Genomic DNA, 10836 nt, shown 5'->3' on the forward strand with positions numbered 1-10836 from the left:
ACAGTGCCATAGGAGGAAGATACTGAGGTCTCATGAATTTCAACAGAAGTTTGAATTTGTGGGCGATTCTTCCCCCAGACTATAATGTGGGTGTTATTTCAGCTTCATCCCCCTTTGATAAAGTTATCCAATTCCATTACAATTTTGAAATTGCGTTCAATAGCTTTGGCAGAAGCCACTCAATCGACTTTTCAAGATTTTAGAAAGCTAGAGAGACAAGATTAGAGAGGTAATAGTGATGGTGCCCCCCATAAGGCTTTATGGAATATGCTTATGATTGTATATGATTGTACTGGAATGTGTTTTAGGCTACATATGCCATGTAACATCTACGTAAAGGTTATGATCTACTGAATGTATTCATCCTATTTGTATGTATGTATCATTTTTGTATTCAAAGTTATGAATATTGGCTGTGTACTGTCTTGATTTTAACTAGCCTAGCATTTGGTCAGCTTCTTGAGAAAAGTGAAAATTAAGTGCCAAATCAAAAACCACTTAAGCCAACAATGACCTTGAAGATGCCAATCCACATCTGAGCCTTCCCAGGAATGTGGCTTGGCTGGTAAAAACTGAGTCATGCATGGACATGTGGCTTGCCCATGTGACTCCAAAACTCCATCCTGAAGCTAGACTTCGCATAGGAGAGTGGAGAGGGTCTCCAGCTTCAAGAGAAAATCTATTTAAGCCTGTGGGAGACCCCTCCATTTTGTCTTCAGCTGGCTAAAGGGATAGCCTCTCCACCCCCAAGGATACTTGAAAGAAACTAGAACAAAGGACAGTAACTACTGGGGATGTGAGTGATTGCTGGACCAAGACTAGAAACAGACTAGTCTGTAAAAGGAAGCTTACTGGAATTCCTCTTAGGGTGAGGTTCTTGTCGTACTGTTTTCTTACAATATTACGCTTAGATTTGTGTGTTTTATTTTATTTTACTTGGTAATTCACTTTGTTCTGTCTGTCACACTTGGAACCACTTAAATCCTACTTTCTGTATTTAATAAAATCACTTTTTACTTCTTAATTAACCCACAATTATGTATTAATACCTGGAGGAGGCAAACAGCTGTGCATCACTCTCTCTATCAGTGTTATACAGGGCAAACAATTTATGAGTTTACCCTGTATGAGCTTTATACAGGGTAAAACAGATTTGAGGTTTGGACCCCATTGGGAGCTGGACATCTGAATGTTAAAGACATGAACACTTCTGTAAGTTGTTTTCAGTTAAGCCTACAGCTGTTAAGGGACGTGGTTCAGAACCTGGGTCTGGGTTTGCAGCAGGCTAGCGTGTCTGGCTCAAACCAGGTAGGGCACTGAAGTCCTAAGCTGCCAGGGCAGTGAAAGCAGGGGCAGAAGTAACTTTGGCACATCAGTTGGCAGCCCCAAGGGGGTTTCTATGATTCAGCCCGTCACAATATTTTAATTGGACCAATTTCTCTTTTTTTGATAGTTGTTTTGGGTTTCCTTGATGATCTCCAGGTAGGTTTTCCACATTATTTTTCCTTCCAGGGAGTGGGAGCATTTGATCACATTTTTGAAGTGGTCCCTTCTGGAATATCTTAGAAAATTGTTGGGTTTTTCTTCCAGCTTCCCTGAATAAGAGTGGCAATTATCAAGCAGCAATGCTGAGATATCAATTTCACCTTTTGGAAAAAATTTCATTTTTCACCAAAAATCTTTCAGAGGATTGATAGAAATTAGTGTCCTCAATAGAAAAAAAGTCAGAATGCTGCAATGCATGCACTTAGGTTGCCTTCTGATATTTCAGACATTGCTTCCAGATTGATTGCTTCCTCAATACCTCCTATAGGTGCTCATGGTTAAGATCTTTGTTGTTACCTATACAGACAGTCTAGAACACAAGACCTTCCTTTTGAAGGGGATGGTCTCTTCAGTGTTAAACCTGATGAAGTTTTAGAAAAAAAATGGAAGAGTCTTCCATTAGATCTTAGTCTGCTACAATCTTTTAGCAGGAAATCTGCTCCTATGTTCAGATACCACGTTCATTGCACCGCAACACTCTGACAACAAGAATTACTACATGACCCCAGGAGGGGAGACTGAAGCATGAGCCCGCCCAAGCTCCGCCACCCTGGGTGGGGGTACAAAGTCAAAGCCCAAGGGCTTCAGCCCCAGGCAGGGGGCCTGTAACTTGAGCCCCACAACCCAGGGCTGAAGCACTCAAGCTTTAGCTGTGACCCCAGGTGGTGGGCCTCAGGCTTCGGCCCCAGCAAGTCTAAGCCAGCCCTGGTGACCCCATTAAAATGGGGTTGTGACGAAGTGGGACTGTTAATGTTTCCTCTGAATACTGCAGAGGTGCCTCAGTTTCCCCTATGCATTTCTTAAGTTGCTAGGTGGTGGGATAAGGGAGTGTGATTGTTGCAGAGCAAAAGGGCCAGTGCACATAAATGACTGACACTGTCTCCTGGCAACTAATGGCCTGAGCCCTTCCCCCCTACAAGGAGATAGCGAAAGGTGTTGGGAGAACAAAGGAATTAGGTGACCTCCTGGCCTGCGAAAGGGACAAAACCCAGAGGAGGAGGGGCTGGAGGGTGAGTAAGTTTGGAGCTAGCTGGGGACGAGGAGTGAAGTGCAGACATGGGTGTCTGGCTCACTGCCCCCCAAAATAGACCCAGCTGAAGGGTCCCGTTCTCTGTACCTACAAGCTCTGTTTCAGACCGTGTTCCTGTCATCTAATAAACCTCTGTTTTACTGGCTGACTAAGAGTCACGTCTGACTGCGAAGTTGGGGTGCAGGACCCTCTGGTTTCCCCAGGACCCTGCCTGGGAGGACTCGCTGTGAGAAGCGCATGGAGGGGCGGAGGATGCTCCAAGGTCAGACTCATAAGTTTTAGAGCAGCTTAAAATATTTACTGGAAAGAATGACAGACCTGAAGAATAAAGACTCAAGGAGACTGTATCTATTTGGGAGAAAGATTCATTAGTCCTCGAGTTTCCAGTTAAGGGTGGCAAACCACTAGGCCCTCCGTGGGAGATACAAGTTCAATTTGTGGGGCTTTCTGCCCAAATCTGAAGATTCCCTCCAAGAACATGACAAAAACCTGTTCCAGGCTCTGGAGGAGGGTACAGCCTCTAAGAGATGGGGAGCAAGAAAGCTGGGGCTTGCCACAAGGCATTCAAAATCTTTACCACCCCTTCATGGAGTGGGAGGGCCACGCTATGCGGTGCCGAGGCTGAGAGAACGTTAAAGAGGGAGTCCGTGGGTACCTCCATCTCCTCAGCTTGAAGGTTAAGGCTTGATGCCACTCTTTTCAAAAAAGTTCCTGGTGGGCTTTAGAGTCCTCCTGCAAAACAGGCGGAGGAGGGGCCCTAATCACCTCATCAGGGAATGATGAGGATGGTGGTGCAGTACTCTGCGTACCCACCACTTGATCCCCCTCTGGGTGCAGAACTGGTGATGAACACCTCACCGACTCCTTCCTGGGGGGCTGAGATACAGAGGCCGAAATAGGGAGTCTCTCCAAGGCTCCGGCCACCGAGCGAGGCACCACTAGGGGCCCAATTGGTACTACAATGCTGGCCAAGGGACCAGGTGCCACTGTACCTACTTAAGGCCCTCCCAATTAATAGAGGCCCTTCTCTGCCAAATTCTGGGATCGGAGACTTTGCAGGGATCCAAAGGAAAAGACAGGAGGCCCGAGTTGGCTCAGAGTACTTCCATATTCCACTGTTGGGGATTCCTAAGCAACAGAACCACAAGGAAGTACAGGGGCAAAAAATCTAAGTAAAGAGAACTGAACACAGTCCTGCCAAACCTCACACATCTCTGGAACTGGAATTAGTGCATAATACTTTGCAAGTGTGTGAATCAAAGACCATGGCACTAAGGACACTGAAATAGTCTGAGGCTCATTCTGAGCCAACCCTTTCCCTGGGGTAGGTTTCCCAGCTAACTTGTAGCAGATCTCGATATGTTATGATAGCCAGTTGATGTTCTTTGAGTAGATATTCAACTAAATATTCTTTGATTCTGTCAGCAGATGCTACATACAGACTTGACAACACAAACTGGTCCAATAAAAGATGTTACCTCACCCACCTTGTTTCTCTAACTTCTTAACCCGTTTAGTTCTGTCCAGATAAAATGAGAGCTCTACTTACATCTCATGTATGAAACCTCTGCTCCCCTTTTTCCATTTCTGAAAAAAGATACAGATTAAAGAACAGGGGGAGCCCAAGGTGTCCAAAAATTCCATGGGTATCCACAGTTCCAAGGTGAACGGTATAGTATGTGGCCTCGTAATATAGGTTGTAGGAGTGAGGGCTTTCTGTGGGGTGAAGAAACTGAGATAGTAGTACATTGTGATCTACAGGCAACAGCTGGTCACTGACCTCAGAATCAGAGCATGATGTGGGGTAGTCCTCCAGAAAGGGAGGTGCTCTCCCAGTAGATGTAGAAAATACTTGACTATTTGGTACTAATGCGCTGGCACTAAAGAAAGAGTTGATCTTGAAGGTCTGAGCAGTGAAAACTGTACTAAGGACATGAAGATCTCTCCATTGGCTAGGTATGCTTCCCGTGTCAATAGAGCTGGAAAGGCTGCTGGCACCAGGGGGTTTGAAGCATAGACAGTGAATACTATTTTACTACAAGTAGAAGATACTGATGCCATAGAAGACATTGCTAAAACAGATTGCTGTAGTAACACAAAATCTATGAAAGTTGTCATTACAGCTAGTGGCTGTCTGGATGAGCTCAGTACCAATGAAGTCAATATCACTGAGAGATTGTGCTGGCTGAGACCTGGGGTAAGTCTTTTCCCACAGGGCCACGACCAGAATCAATATTGATGCTCAGGGACCTCTTGCAAAATTTTGATGCACCCTTAATGGCAGATGGTGGGGAATTTTTACAAGCCTGAACAGCAGGACTGGAGATGGTGATCTGCGCCGCTTGTCCATGTGATGTTTAAGCTCCCATATGAGGTTTGTCATGCAAGCTTGACAATAAGGACAATGAAGCTGCAGGGACTGACCTTGAGGCTCCTCAATCTTTGGAAGCATCCAATGCTGAGAAGCCAGGATCAGAGTCAGTATGAATGGACTATTCAATTAGAGGTGCCATGAGGCAGGACTCCTTAGCCCACTGTGTTCTTTTTGAAAATGATCAACAGTTTGCAACATGGTCAGGGATGTGATCCTCCCCTAGGTAAAATAAGCACCAGGTGTACCCATCCTTTAACAACATGATGGGAAAAACATTAAAAAAAAGTTTTGAATTGTGATTTGTCATTATTACAGGAGAAGCAAAAACAAAACCCAAAAAACAAAAAAAAAGTTATTTTCTTCCTAGTTTGGATAATTAACAGAAATACTAACACTACATTAAACTGCACTGCTAACTATCACCAACCACTTTAAAATATTTTACAAATAATGCACAATGAGGAATAAGAGTGAAAATACGCTGACTCTTAGTAATGGGCAGTGAGGAGGAACTGGGGCAGCTCTGCCCTTTGTGATGTCCCCCCACCAACAGTGGAATATGTTTACAGACTATCACTTGAAGAACCACTGTGGCCAGAGTTGGGGTTAATGTGTCCATTTGGTCAAGATGAAGACTCCTTTGATAGAGGAGGATGGTGAAGTGCCTCCAGAACTCTCTCTTCATACTCATAAAGATCTTCCAGTAATGTCAGGGCTGACCACTGACGCTACTGGCAACAGAGACCAATTACTTTTTCCTCAACATTTACAATGTGGATCTGCTTCTACACATATGGAATGGTGGACCCTAGTAATCTTAGCAAGGCCAAGATAGCGAGTTACAAGGTTACTGACCAGGTTGCAGTTGGCCAACTGCAGTTGGCCAGTTGTGCAGATGCTTGGTATAGGGTGCTTCCAGAATTTCTGAGAGTCCCACTCTTGACCTGAGAGGAGAGGGATCCCTACTTGATGCAAGAGGAGTTGAAACTAGGAGATGGTGATTAGGGACACACCTCCTGGAACAGTCATGCTGAATGCAGAGATTATGTCAAGGATCCTGATGCTGGCTCTGGATTTTGATGTTTTTAATGTTCTCTTCTTCCTACTCAAACCTTGGTGCCTGCTTGCCAGGGTACTGCTAGATGGCTCCTGCCTCCTCAAGATTAGGCACAACTTTCACAGACTGCTCAAGTACATGTAATTAGAGCCTTACATCTCTGGATTTTTAGGTGCAGGAGGCAGATCAAACAACATGTACTGGGGATATGTCCTTTCCCAAGGCAGAATAATTTGCATAGCAGATGCCTTTTCAAGGGCATAAGACCATTCATTGCATGGTGGACAGGATTTAAATCTTGACAGTCTGGAATCTGCTATGACCTTCTGCAGTCAGGCGCTGCTGAAGTCATGTACCCTCTCCACTAATGACACTGATAACAGCAAACAGCTTTATAAATCTCAGTCCTTAATTTTTGTTTTAAAAGGGAGGTGGAGAAAGGAAGATCCCAGCCTAGAGCAGGGTCTGCAGAACTATCATGTCATATGGGCAGCACAGTGCGAGACTGACACCATCCCCATGGGAGCAGGCTCATGCTCTAGTAGTCAGGGAACTCGCACTATACTCCTTGTCCTGGAAAGTTAGAGTGCAACCCACCTGGCAGTCCGGAATCGCTGGCACAGCTTCTCCACCAGGCTCTCTGTCTGCTTGTCCTTTGTTATGTAAGAGAAAAGCTGTCTGTAGGGGGAGAAAAAAAAAAAAGATTAGGAGGATGAGCGCAAAGAGAATTCCCACTTCTCAACACAGAGCCGCAAAATGGGGTCTTGGGATATTGCAGAGCTGAATGAAAGAGGAAAAGAAGTTGCAAGCACAGCTCAGTACTAATCATATTTTCCTAGGCAGCAGTACTATGAATTTGGGTAACTGTTGGAGCTGCCATTGCAATATGAATTCAGACAAAACAAAGTTATAATTAAGATCGTGGCCCATAACACTGGTCTGTGTTCCCTGTACCTCTCCTGAGTGAATTTAAGCACTCCAACCAGAAGTGCAGAGTTAAGGATACATGCCAAAAACCTGCAAACAGACTCCATTTTATGGCAATTCCTGCAGCACTGCATCCCATATATTGCAAGAGCATAACATTAAAAAAAAAACACCAATTAAAAAGAAAAGCACCAAATTTAAAGGAAAAGCTTTCCAAAGAAGATTAACTCTAACATCATTGGGGGACCAGCAACTCATTGTTCTTTTGGGGAATATTTGCTTTCTGATCTATGAAAATGACAGGAAGGTAGTTTGAAGAAATTCCCAAATGAATATGGCAGCTAGAAGCAAAGCATCAGATCATCATGGCTAAATTAATCTGTTAGCCAACAGCAGTTACTCTCCAGATCAGTGTTGCATCACAGACCATACAGAGATCCAGCTGGAGCACATGAAGAGGAGCCCTCATTAGGAGTTGTGATGGACACATGGAAAGAGGCAGGTAATGCTGAGGAGCAAGGTGTCGAGAGTTTTTGAGGAAAGTATTACCTTCAACTCTGCTATTCTCGGTTTTCCGAAGTTTACTATCTTTTATTGTAACCAATGTGATATCGGGGAAACAATTTAACCTTACTGTCTTTACATAAAAAAGAGTGTGATGAGGTGGTCTTGGCCTAGAGACTCCCTGCTGGAGGCTTCAGGGTACTGCCACACCTGTCACAGGAAAGGAGCAGTAGAGGAGTCCTCCACGCAGCCCACACTGGCTGCAAATGAAGCAGCCAATTAGGGCCAAATAAAGAGGAGCTGTAGAGCCAGAGACATTCAGTTCCTTGCTGGAGCCAGAAGAGTGGAGTTGGTGCTCCTGGCTGGCCAAAGGGAATTGCAGCACTGCAGACAGCTCAAATAGCTCCTGGCTGCCTACTGGGCCCAAACATAAAAGAGCCCTGAGATAAGGGTGAAGCTTTGGTGAAGGCTGGGGCCACAGAGAAGTGGCACAGGGAACTGAAAACAGTTAAAGGGACACAGTAGTGCATGGCTGCTATTCTTAGGGTCCCTGAACCCAGAGTAGTGGGCAGGTTTCGGCCCTCCTCCTGCATAAGTAGAGCTCTACCAAATTCATGGTCCATTTTGGTCAATTTCAGAGTCATGGGACTTTAAAAAGTTCACGATTTCAGCCTATTTAAAATCTGAAGCTTCATGGTGTTATTGTGGGGGTCTGACCCAAAAAGGAGTTGTGGGGGGTTGCATGGTCATTGAAGGAGATTGCAGTACTGCTACCCTTACTTCTATGCTGCATGTGCTGGCTTCAGAACTGGGCAGCTGAAGAGCAGCAGCTGCTAGCCAGGAACCCAGCTCTGAAGGCAGAGTCACCATCAGCAGCAGCACAGAAGGAAGGATTGCAGGTATTGCCACCCTTATTCTGCTGAGCTGGGCCCTCAGTCAGCCGCTACAACTCTCCAGCTGCCCAGCTCTGAACGCAGCAGTGCATAAGTCAGGGTAGCATGGTATGGTATTGCCCCCCTTACTTCTGCGCTGCTGCTGGTGGTGGGGCACTGCCTTCAGGGCTGGGCTCCCGGTCAGAAGCTGCCGCTCTCCAGCTCCCCAGTTCCAAAGGCAGTGCAGAAGTAAAGGTGGCAATACTGTGACACCTCTTCCTTCCCCAAATAACCTTGTGATCCCCCTGCAACTCCGTTTTTGGGTCAGGGCCCCGAATTTCAGAAACGCTGTCTCCCCCATGGAATCTGTATAAAAGCATGCAGACGACCAGATTTCACAGTCAGTGACGTGTTTTTCATGGACGTGAATTTAGTAGGGCCCTACCCATAAGCCACAGGGGAAGTGGCCTACAATTGGACAGCAATAAACCCCTGGAAAGGAAACGGAACCATTAAGAGGCCTAGCTGGTGCCAGAAAAGATCAAGAGGGCAAAACCATTGCCTCCAGGGAGGAAGCCCTGGGGATACAGCCCAATACTAGGGCCAGGACTGTTTAAAGACCACAGATGCATCTGACCAGAAGGGTCACTTGCAAGACGTGAGTGCCATACTATTACACAGGGTTTGCAGCCCTTCTCCAGAGCTTAGAGCAGAGCAACACAGAAAAAACTTCTCACTGCGGTACAAAGGCAGCAAGACTAGGACTGACACACATACAGGGAATAATTTGGGTGCCACCAATTGATCAGCTGTCTGATCTTGAGGGCACAGGATCTCCTCCCCAGCCCCAGCACAGATGTGGTGGGTCAGCTGGGAGTAGGGAACAGAGGGGCTGCGTCGGGGAGAAAGAACAGTCTGGGAGCCACTGAACAAAGCTCTTTGGGGTCTTGCCTGCTTCACTCAGCCCATTGTCCACTTCAGCTGCTATAGACCTGCCAGGTGCCACTCATTTCACATTTACTTTTGATGTCACACACTCCCTTACACATAGGTGAAGGGAGAGCAAGACATAGGAGCAGGATGCCGATGGCTGCTCCTTACCCCACTGCCAGCCTTAAACAGTTGTATTCTCTTCCCCTCTTTCATCCCACCTTTTTGATGGGAAGGGAGCAGCCACTCCACAGCTCAGTTCTGGTAAACCCAAACCTCAGGGAGAGGAATTTCTGAATCAGTAATCCCCTGAACCTTCAAAGTTGGCTGCTACCAAACACTCAACTATGCCCATCCCAGTTTCCTCAACTCATATACTGTTCCTAGTTTCCCCATCTACTGCTATAGCCACCCTAGATGTATCGCTGCCTCCTCCCTAAGTCTCCAGTTCTGTTCCCTCCATAACTGCAGTCACCTTGCGCATGAGGCTTTGGTTAGAGGTAGGGGCGAAGGAAGTGTTTTGTTTCTGAGTGAATGCCTTCTCTGGGATGAGTTTGTATTTTGAGCTCTCAGCAAGGACTAATATTAGAAGTGTCCGGACCTTTAAATACACAGAAATGGTAGCATCACCTACAGTGAAGATTGCCCAAAGCTTCCAATTAAAAATAACTTGTTTTCAGTCAGTCACTTATTTGCCAAGCTGTTCAAGCTGAAGTTTTCCATGATTGGCTGCCTGTCACAGGTAGTTTTAGGGAAAATTTTCCAGCAAAATGTATTTCTCCACCATGTTTAAAAAAAAAAAAACCAACCCAAACCAAAAACACTTACAACTGCATGAGAGCACTCCAGCAAAGATGATCCCCCTTTAGTGGCTGCTTCATCTAGAAAATGACAACCTAATATAAAAAGAACAAGAGTACTTGTGGCACCTTAGAGACTAACAAATTTATCTGACCATAAGCTTTTGTGGTCTACAGACTCACTTCATCGGATGCATGTAGTGGAAAATACAGTAGGAAGATATATACATGCACAGAGAACATGAAACAATGGATGTTACCATACACACTATAAAGGAGAGTGATCAGTTAAGTTGAGCTATTATCAGCAGGAGAGAAAAAGAATTGTTTGTAGTGGTAATGAAAACGGCTCATTTCCAGCGATTGACATCCGTAAGGAACTGGCGGGGGGGGAGGAGCGGGGAGGGAGAGAATTAGCATGGGGAAAATAGTTTTACTTTGTGCAATGGCCCATCCATTCCCAGTCTTTATTCAAGCCTAGTTTGATAGTGTCCAATTTGCAAACGAATTCCAATTCAGCAGTCTCTCATTGGAATCTGTTTCTGAAGTTTTTTTGTTGTAATATTGCGACTTTTAGGTCTGTAATCGAGTGACCAGGGAGATCGAAGAGTTCTCCAACTGGTTTTTGAATGTTATAATTCTTGACGTCTGATTTGTGTCCATTTATTTTTTTGTGTAGAGACTGTGGACAGGCTTGAATAAAGACTGGGAGTGGATAGGCCATTACACAAAGTAAAATTATTTCTCCATGCTAAATTCTCCCCTTCAGTTCCTTACATCCCCTCGTCAATTGCTGG

The 10836-nt window shown here is 45.4% G+C and overlaps 1 protein-coding gene across 1 annotated transcript in view; it reads right to left on the reverse strand.

Moving 5' to 3' along the window:
• The window catches only part of NCAPD2 (non-SMC condensin I complex subunit D2), a 94066-nt gene that overhangs the window by 3268 nt on the left and 79962 nt on the right, over positions 1-10836 (reverse strand). Inside the window, 1 exon segment of the mRNA XM_075071526.1 lies at positions 6604-6684. Within this exon segment, the coding sequence (XP_074927627.1) occupies positions 6604-6684 (81 nt within the window).

The sequence above is a fragment of the Chelonoidis abingdonii genome, chromosome 1, assembly GCF_003597395.2.
Source record: "Chelonoidis abingdonii isolate Lonesome George chromosome 1, CheloAbing_2.0, whole genome shotgun sequence".
Taxonomy (NCBI): Eukaryota; Metazoa; Chordata; order Testudines; family Testudinidae; genus Chelonoidis; species Chelonoidis abingdonii.